This window comes from Sorex araneus, chromosome 5 (assembly GCF_027595985.1).
Source record: "Sorex araneus isolate mSorAra2 chromosome 5, mSorAra2.pri, whole genome shotgun sequence".
Lineage (NCBI taxonomy): Eukaryota > Metazoa > Chordata > Mammalia > Eulipotyphla > Soricidae > Sorex > Sorex araneus.
This window is the reverse complement of record NC_073306.1, coordinates 192,783,773-192,809,840: the sequence shown is the minus strand read 5'-3', so window position 1 is coordinate 192,809,840 and position 26,068 is coordinate 192,783,773. Positions and strand designations below refer to the sequence as shown.

The following is a 26,068-nucleotide window of genomic DNA, read 5'->3' as shown; positions in this document are numbered from 1 at the left end:
TTGAATAAATAATCAACACTCCAGGTTTCCAAGAATAAAAGTTCTTTAATGAGCTCAAGTTTAAAGGTAGCAGTAAAAAATTTAGGGAGGAATTCATGAAAGGATGATGTATGGCTCGAAAAAAAAGGAAGAGAGTTACGAGTTGGAGAGTATTCAGCGCTTAATAGAGGGTTAGAGCTGGAAGAACTTTTGGCTTTGCTCCAAAAGGCAATAAACTGCTATAATTTTTAAATGTGGATTGATTGCAGGAAGTGAGAAAAGCAGATGCTGCTCTCCAAATTTTTTAAAAAATATAAATAAATCTCAGTAAAAGTTCACTGTCCTCAAACCAGGTGACCCTTTTGCTTTCTCCGTTGCTACAACTAGGAGTTTAAATTTTGCCATCACTTTGGGTCATTTGATTATTTATTAATTATGAAGGAGCATATACACAACTCATGTCTTACTAATGTAAAATTAATTAGCAAATGTTCAGAATGTGCTTTGAAGATGAAAAGTTGTGTGAGTGTTAAGTATTATCATTATATTATTATCATAAAACACACAGAAGCCGCAGTCTCTCGTAAGCTAAATAGGTGGAGATTGACTGTACCACCCAGCACTCGGAGAGAAGATGGCAAAGGGGCAACCTCAGCAGGGAGAGCCGGCATGGACACCACTGCGGACCAGGTGGGCTTCCGGGTTAAGGCGGCGGATGGACAAGTGAGGGCAGTAGACGGCTCGCAGTTTTTCCGTATGTGAAAATTCCTTAGCCAAACTCATTAAAGTACTTCATTTTATTTCAGTGTTCTTAAAAATGAGCTGCTCTCTAACCTTTTGGTAGAAATAGAGAAGTATGTGTCTTTCAAAAAGGTAAAACTATCAGTATTAATACTGATTCTTTTCAAGTGTTAGCTTTTGTTAGCTGGCTAATTTATGTGAGAAATCTTGACCTCACAACTAGGACATTTTTGAAATGTATGTATAATTTGAAGAGATTTACCCCTGCTCAGGGGTTACTTCTGGCAGTGTCTGGTGTCCAGGGCGCCATACGTAGTGCCAGGGATCAAACAAAGGTGGATTGTGTGCAAGGCAAGTGATTTGCACCTGTACTCTCTTTGATCTGTGGTCCCAAATTCTTAATGAAAATTTAGATGGCTTCCCTTATTTTCGTAGCTTACCATATCTATAATCTTGGTGAATAGTTCAGTGTTGGTTGGAATGTAACTTTCAGATCAATTGCTTTAAAGTGAAATATTTTACCTTTGCAATTTCACATTAATATTTAGCTAATGAGCTGTAAGAGAATTCCTGAAATATTTTCCATTAAATGGCTACTGATAATCCTTATTATCTAACAAACAAACAAACAAACAAACAAAAACCCTGATAAATACGTTTGATCTTGGCATCTAAGCCCTGAGTATTAAGTCTATGTTAACTTATTCAGTTCCTTATGCTACATAAACAATATATGACAATGTATAGACAGTTCCTGGCTTCCTTCTTCCAAGAAATTAGTAAACCTTTGAATACAACCCACCAGCAAGTTATATTTTCTAAATTAATTAAATCTTTCTATGATCATCACCAACTTTTTAATATTATTCCCAGAAGATTTTAAGGTATACATTGGCAAATAAATGATACATGAGAAAATTGAGACAGAAATCAAGAAAATTTTTTTGCTTATACTCATATTCAAGGAAATTTTTTTTCAAATAATAAGTAATACAGCTTTAACCAGAATGCCACATAATAACAACACTTTGGGAAACTTAAATCTGCATGTCTTGAATTATTTCTTGTAGACCACTCTATAGAATTCAGATATACACAAAGCTAAATTTTCCTTTTAAATTTAAGAACACATACATAAAAGATAATCAGTTTTCAAGTCAATAAATCAAGGATAGGAAGAACATGTATGTCTTAGAAACACAGATGATAATGACAGAAATATGCACTTAGTTCATTTGCCTTTAAAATTAATTTTAATTCACTAACTATATTACATTTGTGAGTCAAAATTCATTGTTAATCAAAAGTCACTGAAGTGATCTTTTTGACTATCATATAATTAAGAGTTGTCAGCTAAAGTGCTATCTATGATTTAATTTTTCATCTTGAAATAAGTAAATCTAACTCAAAATAGAGTATTACTGTTTATTATATACAGTTTACTACTAAAAATAAAATTCTTTTTAGATACTAAAAAGAATCTACCTAGTAAACCTAGATTTGAAATCAATGTCTTTAAGAGAAAATATTAACCTACTATTTTAAACCCTTCTTTAAAATTAAAAAACTGGGATGAGTGATCTGCACCGTCACCTTCATCTCCAAATTGTTTTCTCTCAATTGACGTTGGATGGAATTTTAAGCCTAAACAATTCTCCCAAAGTAAAAAGAAAAAAAGAATCAGCCATAGATAAAATAATAAACAATGAATTAATAATATCTGTTTATCTACCAACCAAAATACTGTAAACTTTCTAGTATTGAGTTTTACCTATAAAAGCAGCAACTTTATATAGTTTAATATATAAAGACACATTTGAGAAAAGAAAACATACTCTAGTGTTTTCTACAAAAAATCTTCACTCCATCTGTCAAATTTTCATTAGGATTTATTCTCTGGCAATGTGTATTGAATGAATTATGCAAGAAAACACCTGTAGGTATGGAAAATGATGCTATAGGACAAAATACTCATTTGCAGAATTTAACTTACCAGGATCATCATATCATTTAGTCATTTATATTTCAAAAAAATTTAAAATTGCTGCTGACAAGTAAATACTCTTTATTTACCTTTAATTAGCAAAGTTTTTTTTTCTATTAACATACAGAATGAGACATCTTTTATGATATTTTATATATTACTTTATCATGTAATAAAAATGGACTTGGAATCATTTTACATATGATTACTATAATGCATGAGATACATTTTATGACAGGGTGAAAATATAATTTTTACAAAATACATATTTGGGGGGACATGCCTGTTGGTACTCAGGAATCACGCCTGTTGAGTTGAAGACTGAGGAACATATGGGGTGCCAGGGATCAAACTCAGGTTGGTCATGTGCAAAGCAAGTCCCCACTGTACTATCTCTCCAGCCCTGCCTGATAGAATATATTTAAATCTGTTTAAATTATTCACTGTATCACTGTCATCCTGTTGTTCATCTGTTTGCTAGAGTGTGCTCCAGTAATGTCTCCATTAGTCCCTGTCACATGCTACTGTAGCCCAATGGCTACTGGGGGCTCTTTCAGGGTCTGTGGAATGAGGACCATTGTTGTTTCTGTTTTTGGCATATAGAGTATGCCATGGGTAGCTTGCCAGGTTTTGCCATGCGTTTAAATCATTAAATTGAAATTTTTTTAAATATCAAAAATTATAATTTCACCTACATTAGATTTCTTTCTCATATTGACTCTTCAGACAATATTAACTGTTTAGGAAATGATTTAATTAAAATGTAAATTTCCTGATAGATATTTGATTCTGTTTGTAAATAAAACTCACTGTATACTAAACTACGTGATATTTTACTATAGTTATTCTAATGTATGTTTATATATGCATAATACACTTACATAAGAACTTAACCTATACAATATCTTACAAGAATATGTGGACTATTAGAATATAATATCAAATATAAAAAGGTAACATGAAAGAACCAGGGAAATAGCATAAGTGGCAGAATAATATACCTAAAATGTGCAAGGCTCTCACTTTAATCCATGGCACCAAGTGGATCTAAACTCCCTCAGAAATAATCCTGGAGGTCCCTAAGTATTGCCAGGCTGAGTACTGCACCAACACTGGACCAAGTACCAAAACCATCAGGCCCACATGACAGGCTGAGAACCGCTGGGAATGAACTGAGAGCCCTAAGTACTGCTTAGAGTGGCCCCTATTGTGAAGTTATTATAGCTATAATATGAACATTAAGTATTAATAAATATAAGTATTAATAAGCATCATCAATAAACATCGTCAGTATTAATAATCATCAATAAACTATTATTTATCAATTAACTATATTTTTATGAGATCTTTGTTAATTATGATATTAAATATCATATAAGTCTCTTGCCCGCACACCTGGCTGTCTTCCCCGGGGCCCCTCGGAGGGGATGGGCTCCAACTTCCCTCCGCACCCCAAGCAGAGCTCCTGGCAACCGAAGACCACCAGAACCTAGCTACAGCCATGCTCGAGGCCCCTCTCCACACATTCAGACAGGCCTCATGCATGAAGGTACCGACAGAGGAACCCAGGTGTGTGTAATCCCATCAAAGGCCAACATCCAGAGAGAGACTTAAAAGCAAGCTCTCAGAAGATATCTTGTAGCCTACTTCTCCCTCTGGGAGAAATGGGCAACCTTCTGAGAGTTTCCTGCCCACATGGGACAGCCTTGCAAGCTTCCCATGGTGTATTCATATGCAAAATCCAGTAACAAGCTGGATCTCATTCCCCTGACCCTGAAGAGCCCCCAGTGCAACGTCGTTAGGAGGGCCGAGTCGAGATGGATTTCTAAGATCTCAAGGAAAGGATGAAATGAGATGTTACTGAGCCCGCCTGAGAAATCGGTGATTAACGGGATTTCATGATTCGTGATATATATATTAATAAACATTCAATGTTATGAACATTAATAAATATAAGTCAAATCATGTTTAGAAACTGAATTAGATTACTTCAAAGTTAATGTGCTAATGTTTTAACTAATTAAGACTAAGTATTTTTACTTGGTGATAGGGTCTTCAAAAGACTAATTTTACTTGGTGATAGGGTCTCTAAAGAGGTAATCATGCTGTAATGAGGTCATTGATCATTAGTGTAGGCCAAATATAATATGACTGGTGTCTTTATAATAAAAAAAATTAGGACACAGACATGTACAGAAGGGAGACCACGTGAAGACCAAGAATGTAGCTGCCTCTAAGACAAGAAAAGAGGCATAAGAAGAAACTAAAGTTGCCAACACCTTGATCTTAGACTTCTAACTCACAAACAGAAAAAATTAATTACTGATGTTGAAATCATAGTTTGTGGTATTTCCTATAGCAGCGCTGTTAGCAAATACTACCACTATGCTTGAAAACTAGCATAATGACATATAAAAAATTATCTATGTTTTTTGCTTTTCACATTTATCAAGAATCTTGTTCATTATTGCATGCTCCTATTGTGTTGGCAATGTCTTATATATAGAAAATGCTGAATAAATTGGGTCAGAGTGATAGTACAGCAGGTAGGGTTGCCTTGCACATGGCCAGCCCAAGTTTAATCCCTAGCACCTAACATGGTTCCCTGAGCCAAGCAGAAGTGATCTCTGAATGCAGAGCCAGGAAAAAGCCCTGAGAATCACCAAGTGTTTCCAAATCACCTCCCCCCACCAAAGAAAATAGAATGCTTAGTAAACATGAATACTATAAATTATTTAACTTCTAAAGACACATCTTCTATATATGTGTGCTAAGAGAATATATTCTTTAACAATATGTAGACATAAAGACTGGAGCATTAGTATAGTGGAGAGGGGCTTTTGCTTTGCACGCAGCTGAACTGGCTGATTCCCCGCACCCCAAAAGGTCCGCCAAGCCCCACCAGAGTTGATCCCTGAGTACAGAGACAAGAGAAAGCCCCGAGAATTGGCAGGTGTAGCCCCAAAACACAAAACCAAACAAAACCAAGTAAATAAGTGAATCAAAACAGCTGCTCTGTGAAAGACAAGACCTGCGTTAGGTGGAAATGAAAAATACAGCGTCGAGGAGTGGCTCAGTAGTATTGCATATATCTTGTATACATGAGAACCTACTTTCTATCTCAGGACTGCAAAAGGTATTACAAAATACAGATTCTGGGTAATTGGTGGTGGGAAATGGACACTGGTGGAGGGGTGGGTGTTGGATCAGTGTCTGACTGAAACCTGATCATGAACAGATTTGTAACTATGTCTCTCATGGTGACTCAATTAAAAAAAATAAAAATTTAATTTAAAAAATACAGATCCTACAAAGGGGTAGGATTTAGAGTAGACGAAAAATATTTTTTTTCTTTTTGGGTCACACCTGGTGATGCACAGGGGTTACTCCTAGCACTGCACTCAGAATTACCCCTGGCGGTGCTCAGGGGACCATATGGGATGCTGGAAATTGAACCCGGGTTGGCCGCGTGCAAGGTAAACACCGTACCCACTGTTCCATTGCTCCAGCCCCTGAAGAATTTTTTAAACAGTAACAAAACATTAAAAAGGAGGGATGCTGTTCTTAGTAAAAAAAAGACAAAAGACATCACAACAAAATACACTGTGTGAACGTTTATTTGACTTTTCCTCAAAAATATTGTGAGAGACATTTTTAAAGGATAACTAGAAATATTGATATTGACTAGGAATAAGCCACCTGAATAAAATGTTGTCGTAAAAAATTGTGCTCTTAAGATAAAAAGTTGGGTATCTAAAAATTTCAATGAAACTGAATATAGTTTCACAATCTTCTTTCCCTAGAAATGGGAGTAAATTGATATCTGTTAAATGGAGGAAATTTTTCCCCCAACAAATAGAACCCTGTCAAATGCAGCCAACAACTTGTTTGTTAGTTATCAAGGTAAGAGATATGAGATTACTAACAATGTGAGATTAAGTGATATTTTGTAATTACAAGATTCTGGAACCAATATATTATTAGTAAGAAACTTGTCCAGGATTCTAGAAAAATACCACATTCCTACTACAATCACTGCCTTCTGCATTTCTGGGTTCTTCTCGCCATAATTTTATGTATTTTTTACTTTGTTTTCTCCTATTAATATTGTATTCAATTATCAAATATCCTCAATCAAAAATTAAGATTGCTTAATACCTGGTGGGAGAGAGCAAGTTTGGAAAATTATATTCAACATATCTAATAATTAAGTGGAAAATCTATATTTAATCTGCATTGATATTGACATTGAGTGGGAGAAAATATCTGCATATAATATATGAGATAAACAGCTAATATACAAGATATACAAATCACTTACAAAGCTAAACAACAATTTAAAAATAGTAATTCCAGGGGCTGGAGTGATAGCACAGCGGGTAAGGCGTTTGCCTTGCACGCTGCTGACCTGGATTCGACTCCCAGCATCCCATATGGTCCCCTGAGCACCACCAGGAGTAACTCCTGAGTGAAGAGCCAGGAGTAACCCCTGAGCATCACCAGGTATGACCCAAAAAGAAAAACAAAGAAAAATAGTAATTCCATACAAAAATAGGGAAAGAATATGAACAGACTCATCTTCCAAGAAGACATACAGATGGCCAGTGGGCATATGAAAAAGTGTTCATTGTCACTTATTATTGTGGAAATTCAAATTAAAATATTAATGATGTATGATTTGACACTAATGAATATATCATATATTTAAAAGATGGAAAAAACTACTGTTGATAGGACTGTGGTGAAAAAGAAATTTTCATTCACTGCTGGTGGGAGAGTTTTCTGGTTCAGTCTCTATGGAAAACAGTATGGAGATTTCTTTTAAAAAATAAGAATGGACGGGGCTGGAGCGATAGCACAGCAGGTAGGGCATTTGCCTTGTACTCAGCCAACCCGAGTTCGATTCCCAGCATCCCATATGGTAACCCTGAGTGCCACCAGGAGTAATTCCTGAGTGCAGAGCCAGGAGTATCCCCTGTGTGTTGCTGGGTGTGACTCAAAAAGCAAAAAAAAAAAAAAGAAGAAGAAGAAGAATGGAGCACCCAGACAACTAAGCAGTTCCATTTTTGGGCATCTCCTCCCCAGACACAAAATTGTCTATTCAAAAAGATTTGTTGCAGTATTTAGTAAAATAGTCAGGATATGGAAACAACCTAAATGTGCAAAGACAAATAAATGAATAAAGAAATTGTGGAATAGTTAGACAATGAAATAACATGTAGCTCTAAGAAGAGAGGAAATCATGTATTTCACTGCAATGTGCATGGAACTGGAGGGTATCACATTAAGTGAAATAAGTCAGAGGGATAAAACAAAATGCCATATTAACTCACTCATCTGTGGAATAAAGAGAAGAGTATAAAACAATGCTGAATCCTTGGCCTTGGACTACCAAACAATGAGAAGGATGGAGGGAATGAATATCAGAGCAGAGGTGACATAAGGGCAGTGTGAAAGGTCCTGGGCAATTTGATGATATAGTAACTGCATCAATACTAAATAAAAATTAGCACTATTTTGATCATGTTGCCTATATTAGAAAAATAAATTTACTTATACTGACATTGAAATAAAGAGACTGAATATTTGAAAAGTTTTTAGCTAAATAACATTCCCATGGTAAGAAATACTATATTAAATATAATCCCATTATTTTCATTCCCATCTCAGTCGATAAAAATAAAAAATCCTTCTACTGTTAAGTGAAAAAAATCAGACACAATTATTATTTCTTGTTTTGTATTCAAAATCCACACCATTCCCTCAGGAAGTGCTGTCACCTGTCATCTATGTATTCAAAATATATCCAAACTTCCTTCCCTCTCCATTCCCTCTCCCCCACCATTTTGGTCCAAGTCAACATGATCTTGTATTTGCTTTATTGATATGATTTGTTGTTCCACCCTTGTTCCCTATAACTTACTTTCCATTGTCAGGCAGTATCCCATTGAGTAATTACATCATATTGGTGGATCCTCTGTTCAAATGCCTCCTCTAGCTGCATTTCATTCACAGAAAAATGTCAAAATTATTCCTATATATTATATATTCACAAGAATCTACATGATCTGGGACATAAACTCTTTCTCCACCTCCCCTCATTCACTGCTCCAGCCACACTGCCATCCTAACATAGAAAATAATTCCTTCTTTCCCAAGACCTCTATGAAGTTGTTCCCTCTACATTCCAGATATATGGATGGCTTCTCACTTAAACTTCAAGTCTGCTCAGACTTTTTTTTTTTTTTTAATTTATTTATTTTTAATTAGAGAATCACCGTGAGGGTACAGTTACAGATTTATACACTTCTGTGCTCACACTTCCCTCATACAAAGTTTGGGAACCCATCCCTTCACCAGTGCCCATTCTCCACCACCCGTAAACCCAGTGTCCCTCCCACCCTCCCCAATCCCATCTCCCCCCCACCCCACCCTGCCACTGTGGCAAGGCATTCCCTTCTGCTTTCTCTCTCTAATTAGCTGTTGTGGTTTGCAACAAAGGTGTTGAGTGGCCGCTGTGCTCAGTCTCTAGCCCTCATTCAGCCCGCAACTCCCTTCCCCCACATGGCCTTCGACTGCAATGTAGTTGATGATCGCTTCTCTGAGTTGACCTTTCCCCGGAACGTGAGGCCAGCCTCGAAGCCATGGAGTCAACCTCCTGGTACTTATTTCTACAGTTCTTGGGTGTTAGTCTCCCACTCTGTTATTCTATATACCATAGATGAGTGCAATCTTTCTATGTCTGTCTCTCTCTTTCTGACTCATTTCACTCAGCATGAAACTTTTCATGCCCATCCACTTAACTACAAAGTTCTTGACCTCCTTTTTTCTAACAGCTGCATAGTATTCCATTGTATAGATGTACCAAAGTTTCCTCAACCAGTCATCCGTTCTGGGGCATTCGGGTTTTTTCCAGATTCTGGCTATTGTAAACAGTGCTGCGATGAACATACATGTGCAGATGTTGTTTCGATTGTACTTTTTTGATTCTCTGGGATATATTCCCAGCAGTGGTATTGCTGGGTCAAATGGGAATTCAATATCTAATTTTTTGAGAGTCGTCCAAATTGTTTTCCAGAAGGGCTGAACCAGTCGGCATTCCCACCAGCAGTGAAGAAGGGTCCCTTTCTCCCCACATCCTCTCCAACAGCGGTTGCTTTTGTTCTTTTGGATGTGTGCTAGTCTCTGTGGTGTGAGGTGGTATCTCATGGTTGTTTTGATCTGCATCTCTCTGATGATTAGTGATGTAGAGCACTTTTTCATGTGCCTTTTGGCCATTCGTATTTCTTCCTTGGTAAAGTTTCTGTTCATTTCTTTGCCCCATTTTTTGATGGGGTTGGATGTTTTCTTCTTGTAGAGCTCAACCAGTGCTTTATATACCATTGATATCAACCCCTTATCTGATGGGTATTGTGTAAATATCCTTTCCCATTCTGTGGATAGTCTTTGTACTCTGGTCACTGTATCTCTTGCGGTGCAGAAGCTTTTTAGTTTAATGTAGTCCCATTTGTTGATCTCTGTTTTTACTAGATTGCTTAGTTCCGTGTCACCTTTGAAGATACCCTTATCTTCAATATCGTGGAGGGTTTCGCCGACCTTGTCTTCAATGTACCTTATGGTTTGTGGTCTAATGTTGAGGTCTTTAATCCATTTTGATCTGACTTTTGTGCATGGTGTCAGGTCAAGGTCTAAACCCATTTTTTTGCATGTGGTTGTCCAGTTGTGCCAGCACCATTTGTTAAAGAGGCTTTCCTTGCTCCACTTCACTTCTTTTGCTCCCTTATCAAAGATTAGATGGTCATACATTTGGGGTTGTGTGTAGGGATATTCCACCCTGTTCCATTGGTCTACGGCTCTGCCTTTGTTCCAGTACCATGCTGTTTTAATTGTTACTGCTTTGTAGTAAAGTTTGAGGTTGGGGATGGTGATGCCTCCCATCATCTTTTTCCCAAGAATTGTTTTAGCTATCCTTGGACGTTTGTTATTCCATATGAATTTTAGGATTGCTTGATCCATTTTTTTGAAGAATGTCATGGGTATATTTATAGGGATCGCATTGAATCTGTATAATGCTTTAGGGAGTATTGCCATTTTGACAACATTGATTCTCCCTATCCACGAGCAGGGTATATGTTTCCATTTCCTCATGTCCTCTTTGATTTCATGGAGTAAGTCTGCTCAGATTTTACCTTTTCAGTAAACCTAACTTTACATTATATTGTAATCTGTTACCACCATCATTTCACACATTTATACATATCTGATCTTCTTTACCTAATACTACATTTTTTGCATACTTAATCTCTTCTAGCTAGTTTTGTGTATATATATATATATATATATATATATATATAATGCGTGTGTGTGCTATATTTACTAGTCTCTATTATTCTCTTTTTTATCTATCTCAGTAAACTGTGAGGTACATGATGCCTTTCATGTATTTTCGTTCCTACAATATGCCTAACCCATAGTAGAACAGCTACAAAATTTTTATGTAAATTTATGAATAAAATATTTCTAGCATTGCCATTATATTTCATACTTACTGATAAAAGCAAGATGAGGAGATGCTGTATCGCTAATTCGATACATTGTTTTGCAAGCTCATTTATCTACTATACCCAGAAATAATGTAAAATAATATACTTTTTTATTTATACGAAATTCACCTTTACTTCTAAGAATACTATAATTTGCTTACATAAAAACCTGCTCTCTTTTTCTTTTCACACAGAACAGAACCCACCACAAAAATGAAACTCACTAGGTGTGGGAAGCTTACTCTGGGCATCATAGTAATTGTGACTGCCGCAGTGCTCATTGGACTCATTGCCTACTTTGTCAGCTGTGGTGAGTGTTCCTTTCTTATGCCTCCCAATAGAACAGAATTCATTATTTACCTCACTATAGAGAAAAACTGAAATTTTGAGAGTGAAGGAATGAACAGAATCAGGCAATATTATTCTCAAGGAAGAATTTCTTTCGGTTGCTAATATTTACTGGAGACTTTGCTCTAAGACATACTAAATCTAGAGGTTTGGCCTACTCTTCTTTAATTCCTGATAAATGCTTTGCTTCTGGTAATACATTGATGAATAAAACAGCACTGTCCTTACCTTTGCTGAACTTAAGTTTCTGTAGAGATGATCTAGGAGTTAACAAATAAAAAAGCTTAGAAGAGAGGGCTCTTTGCTAAAGGTTCTTAGTCTGTAATGTAAAATTTTTCTCTATACAATGTGTTCTCATAAAACTCTGCCTAAAAATGCAGTATTCCCATGTTGTGCAGTAACATTGTACACCTAAAACATAAACATTAACACTAGAGTAAACTATGGTACCGAAATGACAATTTTTTGGACTGGAGCGATAGTGCAGCGGGTAGGGCATTTGCCTTGCACACAGCAGACCCGGGTTTGATTTCTCCATCCCTCTCAGAGAGCCCAGCAAGCTACTGAGAATATCCCGCCTGCACGGCAGAGCCTGGCAAGCTACCTGTGGTGTATTCGATATGCCAAAAACAGTAACAACAAGTCTCACAATGGAGATGTTATTGGTGCCTGTTTGAGCAAATTGATGAACAGTGGGATGACAGTGCTACAATGCTAACCTCTTTAAAATATAGCATTTCCTATTCTTGAAGGATGAAATAACTTTTAAAAGTATTACAGATTTTTTTGTTTACATTGTTTAAAATAGTAAAAATATAGGCAACTTAATTTTTTCCTAAAAATAGATTTTTGAAAAATAAATAAATAAATAAATAAAAATAGATTTTTGTGCTATGTTTTCTACAACTTTCTTTGCCTTCTCTTTAAGCTACTCTTTACTAATGAGCCCTTTCAAGAAAGGTCTTTTCATAGGAAATAGAGTCTGATGTTCTTACAAGAAATAATAATTTTTGAGAGAAAAAAAATCAAGGCAGCTTATGGTTAAGTTTATAATGCATTTAAATTAATTTATAGTTAATTCCAGCTACATATGTTTGATAAGCAATGCATATATGAACAAGAATCACTGTTTAAACTGATTTTGCAATAAAAATCAATTCATAAAAATTAATAAAAGAATCATTGTTTATTAAATCAAAGACAGTGACGGGTATGTCTTATAAATGCTTTCCCTAGAATAATCTACTGTCATCACAGTCCCATCCCAATGTAACTCATGATTCACAGATTGGAATCAATGAATTTAAAACACCATAGTATTTTCTCTTTTTTTTTTTTTATTGAATCACCACATGAACAATCACAAAGCCTTCAGGCCTAAGTCTCAGCCATATAATGCTTGAACACCCCTCCCTTCACCAGTGCACATATTCTACCACCAAGAATCACAGTATACCTCCCCCCTACCCCCGAACCCCCCAGCCCCCCACCCCACCTTTGTAGCTGATAAATTTCATTTTACTTTCTCCCCACTTTAATTACATTTAATATTTCAACAAAAAACTCACTATTATTGTTTGAAGTTTCCCCCCACCCACCATAGTATTTTCTGATAAAAAAATATATATATATCTAAGAAGGATGCAGTGCAGCTGACTAAACATCCACTTAAATTTACAAGAGGGTAAGTATTTATATAGAGACAAAGAGAACACACAGCAGGCTATAGAGGCCATCCTCCCAAGAACTAGGTGTTTAAAACCATCTCTGCATCATCCTTTATGTATGCCCAACAAGAGGCAGGGTTCTGTGTGAACATGATTACTAGGTAGATGATAATGTCAGCTGCTACCTCTGCCAGACCAAGAGTAATAGTTAGAGATGCCTATAAACCTCTGAATACAAGGTACTTACTCAAAACATAAACACATAATCTACTGCTTCTCATGAAGTATGTAAAAGTGCCAGAAACAGAAGTAAAGGAAAAATACTTTAAAAGCTTATCTTGTTGCCTTTTTTTTATGGAGGGGATCACACCTGGGAGTGTTTACTTAGGTGCTCTCATTCCTGGATCTGCGCTCAGGAATCACTCCTGATGGGCTCAGAGGATTATATTTTACTTTGAACTATTTCTAGCTTTCAAAAATAACTAGTATCTTTTTTTTAATTCCCCGTTTTGGTTCTACCTTGTGACTGATAGAATAAATTAAAGTCCTTTATATATTTATCAGCTTTTATACTTAAAATAATGCTCAAATGAGCTGGAAACAGAGGATCTGCGCAAGTGAGATTTATGATCTACTCAAGTGAGATATAGTAATAAACACATCAAAGCAGGAGAGTTTCCACTAAAAACAAACCCTTAGACCGGACCACAAAATGAGAGATACAAAGGGGTTTGGGGGGGGGGGGGATGGTGAGCTAAAAGATCCAGTGAACAGTGACAGAGGGATATTGGTACTTTGATAATGATGGTGATGTGTTGTGGCAGCATTGTGCCCCTATAGACATATGGATATTTACACAAGTTATTGTGCTTGAATTTCTCATACACTACAATTGCCCCAATAATTGAAGAGTAGATAAAGGTATTTTTACATAAAGCTTATAAAAGAATTTGGAAGAGGCCAAGATGGCCTTAGAAATTAGACCCTCACTGGGGCTGGAGCGATAGCACAGCGGGGAGGGCGTTTGCCTTGCACGCGGCCGACCCAGGTTCGATTTCCAGCACCCCATATGGTCCCCTGAGCACCGCCAGGGGTAATTCCTGAGTGCAGAGCCAGGAGTAACCCCTGTGCATCGCCGGGTGTGACCCAAAAAGCAAAAAAAAAAACCAAAACAAAGAAATTAGACCCTCACTAATTCGTGAGCATAATAGATTGCAATCAATCATATCTGGAATATCTAGAGACACTTGAGACTCCTTTAACTGAGAGATGAGGATGTGGTACCGTTCAGCCGTTTGAACAGCCAGTCTTCCAGAGTAATAATGCATACAAGTTTCCTATGAACCACATACAGACCACCTGCAGTGTAGGGGGAGGGGGAGACTTTTCTCTTAGGTTCTGTCTAAGAGGTCACTTGGAAAATTCAATAGCTCTCAGGTCAAAGATTTCAGGAATACTTTAAGCTGTCTAAGTATTTAAACTGGGATATGTGTCTTTCTATTATGCTTTGGGGCTGGAGCGATAGCACAGCGGGTAGGGCGTTCACCTTGCACGTGGCCAACCAGGGTTTGATTCCTCTGCCCCTGTAGGAGAGCCCAGCAAGCTACTGAGAGTATTTCACCTGAATGGCAGAGCCTGGCAAGCTCCCCGTGGCGTATTTGATATGCCAAAAAACAGCAACAAGTCTCACAGACAGTAACAAGTCTCACAATGGAGACATTACTGGTGCCTGCTTGAGCAAATTGATGAACAACAGGATGACAGTGACAGTGACTATGCTTTGAGCTAAAATTTACATGCATTTACATTAAAATTCACATGAAAATTATACTAGTTTTTAGTTATTATGTGTCTTTTTTTACCTTATAAATGGCAGCGTATCTGGTATATATTTCAAAACTTAGTAAATTATAATCTTTTTACAATCTACATATTATTGCGGCCTGAGTGACTGTCCAGTGGGCATGGTACTAGCCTTGCACAAGCTGACCTGCGTTCCATCCTTGGCATCCCATATAGTTGCCTGAGGCCCGTCAGGGGTGATCCCTAAGTGCAGTCAGGAATAAGCCTTGAGCACAGCTGGGTGTGGCCCCCAAACAAAACAGAAAATTCACAGTCAGCACAAAATAAATCAAATCTCAGACTGATAAAATTAACTTTATGCTTTTTAACCGAATCATTTTTCAAATCATACACAGTAGCCGCATGGTCCTTCCCCTTTGGATTAAATTTCAATGTCATTTAAAGATTTTCTACTTGTCTCCTTCAGACTCCAAACCTAGAAGCAATGAGTCATCTCCATACAATAACTACTCTTGCACTTGAGCCCGTAATTAGTTACACAAAGACAGTTGGACAAACCAAAAAATCATAAATTTGCACTCTGAGACAACTGCTTTTTCTTCTTCACCTGATCCCATATTATTATCCTATTTTTGGAGCGGGAGCAGGCTCTTGGAGTGAAATGCAGGAGAATTTACAAATGCTTCAGTCATCACTGAACACTGAGTGAGTCTACTGAAAGAAAAGAAGAGCCTCCACAAGAATAGGAGTGGGGTACTGTGGAGAAAAGGCTTACCCCGAGGGCCCTAGAGTGCTTGTTCTATAATGAAGAGAGTAAACGTTTGATTCAATGAGTGGGCCATAGGTGGTACTTACCTAAAAAGTTTAGCGCCTTATTTCTACTATTCTTGGGTATTAGTCTCCTACTCTGTTATTTTATATTCCACTAGGAGGTTGGCTCCATGGCTTGGAAGCTGGCCTCACATGCTGGGGGAAAAGGCAGCTCAGATAGAGAAGGGAACACCAAATAAAATGTGGTTGGATAGATGTACCAAAGTTTCTTCAGCCAGTCATCTGTTCTAGGGCACTCAGGTTTTTTCCAGATTCTGGCTATTCTAAACAGTGCTGCGATGAACATATAAGTGCAGATGTCATTTCGACTATACTTTTTTGCTCCTCTGGGATATATTCCCAGCAGTGGTATTGCTGGGTCAAATGGAAGCTCAACCTCTAGTTTTTTGAGTATCGTCCATATTGTTTTCCAAAAGGGCTGAACTAGTCGGCATTCCCACCAGCAGTGTAGAAGGGTCCCTTTCTCCCCACATCCTCTCCAACAGTGGTTGCTTTTGTTCTTTTGGATGTGTGCCAGTCTCTGTGGTGTGAGGTGGTATCTCATGGTTGTTTTGATCTGCATCTCTCTGATGATTAGTGATGCAGAGCACTTTTTCATGTGCCTCTTCGCCATTCGTATCTCTTCCTTGGGAAAGTTTCTATTCATTTCTTCGCCCCATTTTCTGATGGGGTTGGATGTTTTCTTCTTGTAGAGTTCAACCAGTGCTTTATATACCCTTGATATCAACCCCTTATCTGATGGGTATTGTGTAAATATCCTTTCCCATTCTGTAGATAGTCTTTGTATTTTGGCCATTGTATCTTTTGCGGTGCAGAAGCTTTTTAGTTTAATGTAGTCCCATTTGTTGATCTCTGTTTCTACTAGATTGCTTAGTTCCATGTCATCTTTGAAGATACCTTTATCTTCAATATCGTGGAGGGTTTTGCCGACCTTGTCTTCAATGTACCTTATGGTTTGTGGTCTGATGTTGAGGTCCTTAATCCATTTTGATCTGACTTTTGTGCATGGTGTCAGGTCGAGGTCTATGCCCATTCTTTTGCATGTGGTTGTCCAGTTGTGCCAGCACCATTTGTTAAAGAGGCTTTCCTTGCTCCACTTCACATCTCTTGCTCCCTTATCAAAGATTAGATGATCGTATATTTGGGGTTGTGTGTAGGGATATTCCACCCTGATCCATTGGTCTGCGGGTCTGCCTTTGTTCCAGTACCATGCTGTTTTAATTGTTACCGCTTTGTAGTAAAGTTTGAGGTTGGGGAGGGTGATGACTCCCATCATCCTTTTCCCAAGAATTGTTCTAGCTATCCGTGGGTGTTTGTTGTTCCATATGAATTTTAGGATTGCTTGATCTGTTTCTTTGAAGAATGTCATGGGTATCCTTATAGGGATCGCGTTGAATCTGTATAATGCTTAGGGAGTATTGCCATTTTGACAATATTGATTCTCCCTATCCATGAGTAAGGTATATGTTTCCATTTCCTCATGTCTTCTTTTATTTCATGGAGTAGCATTTTATAGTTTTCTTTGTAGAAGTCTTTTACTTCCTTGGTTAGGCTGATTCCGAGGTACTTGATTTTCTGGGGCACGATTGTGAATGGGATTCCTTTTTTCATGTCCCTTTCCTCTGTCTCATTGTTTGTATATAGGAAGGCCATGGATTTTTGGGTATTGATTTTGTAGCCTGCAACTTTACTGTATAAGTCTATTGTTTCTAAGAGTTTCTTAGTAGAGGCTTTAGGCTTCTCTAGATATAGTATCATATCATCTGCAAATAGTGAGAGTTTGATTTCTTCCTTCCCTATCTGGATGCCCTTAATCTCTTTTTCTTGTCTAACAGCTATCGCAAGTACTTCCAGTACTATATTGAAGAGAAGTGGTGAGAGTGGGCATCCTTGTCTTGTGCCTGATCTTAGAGGAAAGGCCCTTAGTTTTTCTCCATTGTGGATAATGCTTGCCGTAGGCTTGTGGTAGATGGCTTCGACTATCTTGAGGAAAGTTGGTACATCTATACAATGGAATACTATGCAGCTGTTAGAAAAAATGAGGTCATGAAGTTTGCATATAAGTGGATCAGCATGGAAAGTATCATGCTAAGTGAAATGAGTCAGAAAGAGAGAGAGAGACATAGAAAGATTGCACTCATCTGTGGAATATAGAATAATAGAATAGGAGTCTAACACCCAAGAATAGTAGAAATAAGTACCAGGAGGCTGTCTCCATGGCTTGGACGCTGGTCTCTCATTCTGGGCAACTCAGAGAAGGGAACACCAAGTAAAATGTGGTTGGAGGTCATACGGGGGAAGGGTGACGCGTGCTGAATGTAGACTAGAGACTGAACACAATGGCCACTCAACACCTTTATTGCAAACCACAACACCTAATCAGAGAGAGAAAACAAAAGGGAATACCCTGCCATAGTGGTAGTGTGGGGTGGGGGGAGACGGAACTGGGGAGTGTGGGAGGGTTGCTGGGTTCACGGGTGGTGGAGAATGGGCACTGGTGAAGGGATGGGTTGTCGAACTTTGTATGGGGGAAACATGAGCACAAAAATGTCTAAATCTGTAACTGTACCCTCACAGTGATTCACTAATAAAAAAAATTAAAAAATTAAAAATAAATAAAAAATAAAAAAAATAAATAATAAAATGTGGTTGGAGATCTCGTGCGGGAAGGGAGATGCGTGCTGAAAGTAGACTAGAAACTGAACACGATGGCCACTCAGTACCCTTATTGCAAACCACAACACCCAAAAAGAGAGAGAGAACAAAAGGGAATGCCCTGCCACAGAGGCGGGGTGGGGGGGTGGGAGGGATACTGGGTTCATTGGTGGTGGAGAATGGACACTGGTGGAGGGATGGGTTCTCGAACATTGTGTGAGGGAAACACAAGCACGAAAATGTGTAAATCAGTAATTGTACCCTCACAATGATTCACTAGTTAAAAAATAAATTAATTTAAGATATATATGCCAACATTAATGTAATCATGTTATTTAAGCTATGCGAAGAACGTTTTTAATAAATAGAGAATTATTAAAAAAAAAAAAAGTTTAGTGCCTTAACCTTAAACTGGACTTCCACCCATTCTCTAATTTTTTTTATGGCCAACTCTAAACTATCTTGCTTGCCTTCAGTGGGGGTGGTACCAGTTAGGGAAGAGACACAAGTCAAAAAGTCAGGGGGCGAAGCTCTCATTCATTGTGCATTGAGGGACAGGGGACTACGGGGACAAGGGAGTTGGAAATATCAACTTTACAGACAACAGGAGAACTTGGAGTGTTCCATCTAGCAGTCCTTCCAGAAGTTACCATTTTTGCTGGGAAGATGAGGAGTTGGACATAAACCCTTACTGCCTTTCAGCTGGCAAGGATTTTTGACTCAGGGATTCATTTTTCTGTCCCTCAGCAATTAGTTAATTATCAGCCTATAGTATATGTATGACCTTGAATATTTGTACAGAACAAGTGACATTAAAAAAAAATAAATCAACTTCCTTGATCAATATGTTAGATTTCTTCACTCACTAACTTGATTTAATGGGTCTGAAGTGTGCCATATTTTGGGCCAACTTGTTTCCATTTAAAAGCACAGATTTTTGAGTCTTGAAGATAGTACTGAGGGCAGGATGCATGCTGGCACCCCGCTGATCCCAGTTTGGTCCCTGACGCCACAGGCCCGCTCAGTATCACTAGTTACAGCTCCAAAGCGGAGATCCCGCGTGGTGAGGGAAATGCACGCTGAAAGTGGACTAGTGGACTAGTGGACTAATGGACTAGTGGACTAGTGACCGAACATGATAGCCACTCAATACCCCTATTGCAGACTACAACACCCAAAAGGAGAGAGAGAGAGAGAGAGAGAGAGAGAGAGAGAGAGAGAGAGAGAGAGAGAACAAATTTCAATGCTCTGCCACAGAGGCGGGGTGGGGTGGGGGGTGGGAGGGACACTGGGTTCATTGGTGGTGGAGAATGGACACTGGTGGAGGGATGGGCTCCCGAACACTGCATGAGGGAAAAACAAGCACAAAATGTTTGAATCTGTAACTGTACCCTCACTGTGACTCACTAATTAAAAAATTTTTAAAAATTTAAAAAATAAAATTAAATAAAATTAAGTACAGGGATGGGGGACTGTCTTGGAGGGGTGAAAAGATGACTGGGAACACCGATGCTGGGAAATTACACTGGTGGAGGGATGGGTGTTGGAACATTGTATGACTGAAACTTAATCATGAACAGCTTTGTAATGCTTTATCTCACAGTGATTCTATTAAAAAATAAAAAAATTTAAAAAGCCTCCAAGCGCCAGAGGAGGGCCCAGAAGCAGAGGCATCCTTGGCACGAGCCATCAAGCTGCCCGGCCAACTATCTCAGGAATTGCCACAAGACCTCTGAACCTCATTTAGGATCCCCCAAATACTTATTTCTAAAAACTAAAATACACACATACACGCAGACATGCATACACATACATAGTAAAATCATCCCCACACGTCCCCTTCCATTCTGAAACTTTTACTATACAATGTTATAAATATCTAGTCCAGTCTTAGGTTATTTAAAGTCGTTTTTTAAATCAAAAGAATAGATGAGAAATCTGACAGAAGACATAAGCTAGTGAAACTAATGCAGCTATGAACATAAAAATTGATATCAGGTAAATTTGCCCAGGGAAGCACAGTCACTGTTTATATAGTGAAAAAAGAATAAATAAATAATAATATCAATCCAATTATGAAAAACATGTTTTATCCAAATGTCAGCCATAGATATTGCTGATATTCTGTAATTTCTATTTAAGTAATCTTCCATTCGCATTCTAAAGAGACTTTCTTAAGTATCCTTTTTCAAAAATTTCTTAGTAACTTTGGGTCATTAATTGCATCCTGTTTAGATGTGCATTTTCTTTTTATTCATTCTTAAAATTTTAGCCACAATCATGAGGTCTCAGGTCTTACTCCTGGCTCTGTGCTCAGGGATCTCTTCTGACAGTGCTCATAGGTAAATATGTGGTACCAGCCACCCAATAGTGGTCAGTTACATAAAAGGCAAATGCTTAACCTCTGTACTATCTCTTTGGCTCATTGGAGTATATTTTCTTAATTCTGGTTTACATAGAGCTCACAGACTATCCAGTCAAAACCTAAGTGCTTCATGGTCGCCTACAATGAACAGGACCCACCTCAATCTATAGCTGAATCTTGGATATCAGCACCTTCCAAGCTGCTGTCACCAAAATATATGTATATATTTATATATATGATATAGCATGTAAACATATATGTATAAGTATATACATATATGTATGAACATATATACACATATATACATGTATTCAGTGGTTTCATATCATTAATTTATAGTAGAAATATATTCTGGGTATATCAGAAATCTGTTATTGAGAGAAAGGAGAAAAGGTTCTGGGATATGAGAGCAGTGTTCTAAATGAAGTAAATATCATTCTCATAGAAGGAGAAATGTAGAAGTAGTTGAAAGCAAACTAATTAGGCAGAATTGCCTGTATTGCTGAGGACTCATGCTAGGGGCTAGAGTTACAGTACAGAGGGTAGGGTGCTTACACTGCTTGTGGACAGCTGTGGCTTGATACCCAGCACCAGATATTAGCACTTGCAGCTCTGGGGACATCTGAGTTGATCTGACCCATCTCCAGAACTGCAGGGCCTGACTGTGTATCTGGTCCCTTGCATTTAAACAAGAGTTTCTGGAAGGGCCCCCTAAGCCTCCTTAGCATGGCTTGAGAAACCATCTCCCCCAAATTTTACACACCTTCATAAAGCAAAAATGAAATAAATACCCCAAACCTGATGTTTTTCCCTATGGTACACACTTAGGTGATATCACTCAATATTTGTATTTTCTCCCTCCATTTTTTTTGCTTCACATAATCCTCTCAAGTTTCTTAAATTTTGCTGCAAATAAAATTTTATCTTTTTGTGGGGGGCGGGAACACACCCAGGAGTGCACAGACTTACTCTTGGCTTTGTGTTCAGGGATCACTCCTGGAGGTGCTCAGAGGATCACATGCAGTGTCAGAGAGTAAATCTGAATCAGTCACATGCACGGCAACCACCCTCCCATCTGAATTATCTCTCAGGCCAGGATTTTATCTCTTTATAGCTAGTTAGTATTACATCATAGGTATGATATACATGTATTGTTATATACCAAACTGTCCTTATTCACTCATCTCTTGATGGGCATTTCAAATCTTTCCCTATCTTATATATTATAAATTTTCTGCAATAAGCATTAGAATGATATTCAAATATCAACTCTTCTAGTTGATATTTTCCTATTCTCTGGATAGAAAACCCAAAAAATGGGATTACAGGATGATATGGTCACTCTATTTTTAGTCTTTTTTTTTTTTTGGCTTTTTGGGTCACACCTGGCAATGCACAGAGGTCACTCCTGGCTCTGAACTCAGGAAATGTCCCTGGTGGTGCTCAGAGGACCATATGGGATGCTGGGAATTGAACCCAGATTGGCCTCGTGCAAGGCAAGAGCTCTACCCGCTGTGCTATGGCTCCAGCCCCTCTATTTTTAGTCCTGAGGAAGCTTCATTGTGTTCTCTGAAATGGTTGTACCAATTTACATTCCCATAAGCTGTGTAAGAGGTTCCCTTTTTCTTTTTGACATCTTCACCAGTACCTGCTATTATTTATTTTGATGTAAAACAATCTCATAGCACAGACCACCAAAAATCCCTTTTTCATTCTGCTTAATTTTCCTAATGTTTGAAATTTGGTTCTTTCATTCTATTTCACTTTCAATTAAAAGTCTTCCCTCATTTTGCTTTCTATGTTATTCATTTTTATTTCCAAATAATAAAATCTAGGACTTCAGTGGTTTTCCTTAGGGCAATCCATGATGATCATAAGGATAGAATAATTATGCTTTAATATTATTTCTTCTGATAGTAATATATCTATCTTGAAACTTGAAAGTTAACACATTGAAATTTTACGTGTAAAAATTCTAAATGCATTCTTGAAATAGGTTAGAATCTAATAAAAATCCCACTACCAAAGTGATTTGAATAATCCCTAAGAATCAAAACTGTTAGAATGTTAAGTTACCTAATATGTTATCAGAATACTCTATTTTAATTTCTCAATGATAAAAGCAGTAACATAATGAGAACCAAAGTATTTTCTTTCTTTTTGCAGGGAAGACATCGCTTTACTATCACATCAGCTTTAAAGCCAAAAACATTGATTATGACCTCATGTTTGAAAAACCATATTCAAGTCAGTATATCAACCTAAATATAAAAGTAATGTCTTTGGTAAGTTTCACTTTTTTCTTTGCATTATACTTTAATATGCTATTAGCCTAGAAGTATCCGGATCCTATTAATTACTAAGTTGAAATAATTGTAATTTCCCACTATTTCTTACCATTCCCTAAGTTCAATATTAGGATAGTCAGTTCTTAGAGAAATTCAGCTAAAAACTTATGCATAAAAAATAAAGTCAGATATATTTAGAGAATATCTAAGAAATTACTGACAATTTACTGAAATTTCTGTCATTGAATATGTCTAATACATTAATAAATTTAATGAATAAAACAAATCCCACCTCCAAGATATCTGACCTAGTCATAATAGTTCTGTTCATAAAATATTTTATATATCAGTTCTTCAGGAAGAATAATAGCCAACATGGGGCTGGAGTGATAGCACAGCTGGTAGGGCGTTTGCTTTGCACGCGGCCGATCCAGGTTCGATTCCCAGCATCCCATAAGGTCCCCTGAGCACTGCCAGGAGTAATTCCTGAGTGCAGAGCCAGGAGTAACCCCTGTGCATTGCCAGGTGTGACCCAAAAAGCAAAAAAAAAAAAAGAAGAAGAATAGCCAACATAGGAGAGATTAAATTGCTCAAAATAAATATTATCTTTTTGAATTTATCATTATAGAGTGAAAACTTTAAATAACTATTTAAGAATGTTGTTCTGGGGGTGGGGGTGGCAGGAGGGATACTGGGGACATTGGTGGTGGAGAATGTGCACTGGTGGAGGGATGGGTATTCGACCATTGTATGATTGAAATGTAATCACGAAAGTGTGTAAGTCTGTAATTCTATCTCACGGTGTTTTATTTAAAAATTAAAAATATATATATTGTTCTATGCTGAACTTTATGTTTTAAGATCCAACAAAAAATCTTTTCAATTTCCCGCTAAAAATAGCTGAATCTAGTGTGTGCATATGCCTTTCTTTGGCACAGTTTATTAAATGGCAGATTTTCTATGGAATGCACCAGAATTAAATATATGTCACTTGTGGAGGAGGGGAATATTTTTAACATACCCAACAGTGCTCAGGAACTACTCTTATCTCTGTATTCAGGGGTCATTCCTGGTAATGCTGAAATCAATATGCAGTGTTGGAAATTGAACCATGAAATTGCTTTGCATGCAGTTTCCCCTTATATATATGTATATATGTATATGTATATGTATGCATATATGTATATATATCTCAGTATAGAAGAACCTTGCTCCTTATATTATATTTGTATCTGCATACAAATATAGATGTTTATATATGAATTTTATTTATGTAATAGTATGTATTATACATATATACTTAATTATGAGAGAAAAAATTAGAATTTTGAACACATGTCAAAAACACAAGTGTTATCTACTTGCTCTATATCAACTACCCACACTTCCTCAGAAGTAAAAAAAAAGTTAAAGAAAATATTATGGTACAATTTGATATCTGATATCGGTTAGCTGCATCTCAGAGTGAAAATTACTTTAATAATAATTCATTTCATGCCCTTTAAAATATATCAGAAAAATAAACTTCTATCAGTAATCCTAAATGCAAAATTATTATACACTCTTATCCAAGACCTTTTATAACTAAGATCCTTATTTATAAATAGAAATCATTGTGCTTGTAGTTTCTAACCATGAAGAATTAAAAAAGATCCAGGGATTTTTGAACATTTCACCCAACACTATGAGCTACTACTCACACTTCAAGTAACACAAAACAACTAATAAAAACTATAATGAGCTAGTGTTCTTTTCTACAGTTGAAAACAAGGATAGAAGAAATAAAAATGTAATCAATAGATACCAAGGATTGAAACCACTGGGTCAGGTGGAGTTCAATTTCTGAGCTTCTGGGTGGTCTCTATACTGTTTTTCATAGAGGCTGAGGGAGTTCATTTCAAGCAACAACGAATTAAGATTCCTTTTATTCCACATTCCTGCCAATACTTGACTGTTTCTGGCCTTCTGAACATAACCCATTGTTGTGTGGTGTTATCTCCTTGTTTTGATTTACATTTTCCTGGTAATCAGTGATTATTATGATGAGTATCTTATATGTCTGTTGATCAAAATTATGTCTTCTTTAAAAAATGATCAGTTCATGTCCTCTCCTTATTTTTTAATGGAGTTGTTTTTTGTTTGTTTGAGGTTTTGTGAGAGATTTAAATGTCTTGATATTAGCCCTCTCACCAGATTATAAAGTGAAAATATTATCTCCTACTCAGTAAGATGTCTTTTATTTTATCCATTTTTTTCACCATACAAAAAGTTTTTAGTTTTATAAATTCCCAATTGTTTCTTTTTGTGGGGGGGGGGGGGGGGTTGGAGTGTTTATAGCTTACTCCTGGCTCTGCACTCAAGGAACACATGTGGTGAGCTCTGAGGACCATATGGGGTGCCAGGAACCAAACACAGGTGCAAGGCAAGAGTCTACCTGATATACTATTGCTCCGGCCTCTTATCGTCCCTTTTTGAATCTTAGCTAAACACTTTGATCCATTGAATATACCCCTAAGGTCAATAGTTTGGAGATATTTGTCAATGTTTTTCTTAGTGTATTTTATGAAATATGATCAATATAAAGATATATAATTCATTTTAAGTTAACTTTCATACATGATATAAGATGTGGTTCAGCTGCTACCGCTGCCTCCTTCTCCTCCTCCCCCTCCTCCTCCTCCTCCTCCTCCTCCTTCTTCTTCTTCCTCCTCTTTTATTTTTTCTTTGCTCCACATGATTCTTCATTTTTCCCAATGTCATTTGTTGAAAAGGTTTTCTTTATTTCATCTAACACCCTAGGCTCCTTGACTATTGATTAAAAATTATATATGACATCCATGTTAATATCAGTGCTATTTATAATA

General features: G+C 37.3%; 1 protein-coding gene across 1 annotated transcript in view; it reads left to right on the top strand.

Annotated features, from left to right (window-relative positions):
• Positions 1–648: 648 nt before the first annotated feature.
• LOC101546507 (transmembrane protease serine 11C-like) overlaps positions 649–26,068 on the top strand; it is a 58,755-nt gene continuing 33,335 nt past the window's right edge. Inside the window, exons 1-3 of the mRNA XM_055139999.1 lie at positions 649–737; positions 11,442–11,557; positions 23,083–23,201. Of these exons, the coding sequence (XP_054995974.1) occupies positions 649–737; positions 11,442–11,557; positions 23,083–23,201 (324 nt within the window). The remainder of the gene's footprint in view (positions 738–11,441; positions 11,558–23,082; positions 23,202–26,068) is intronic.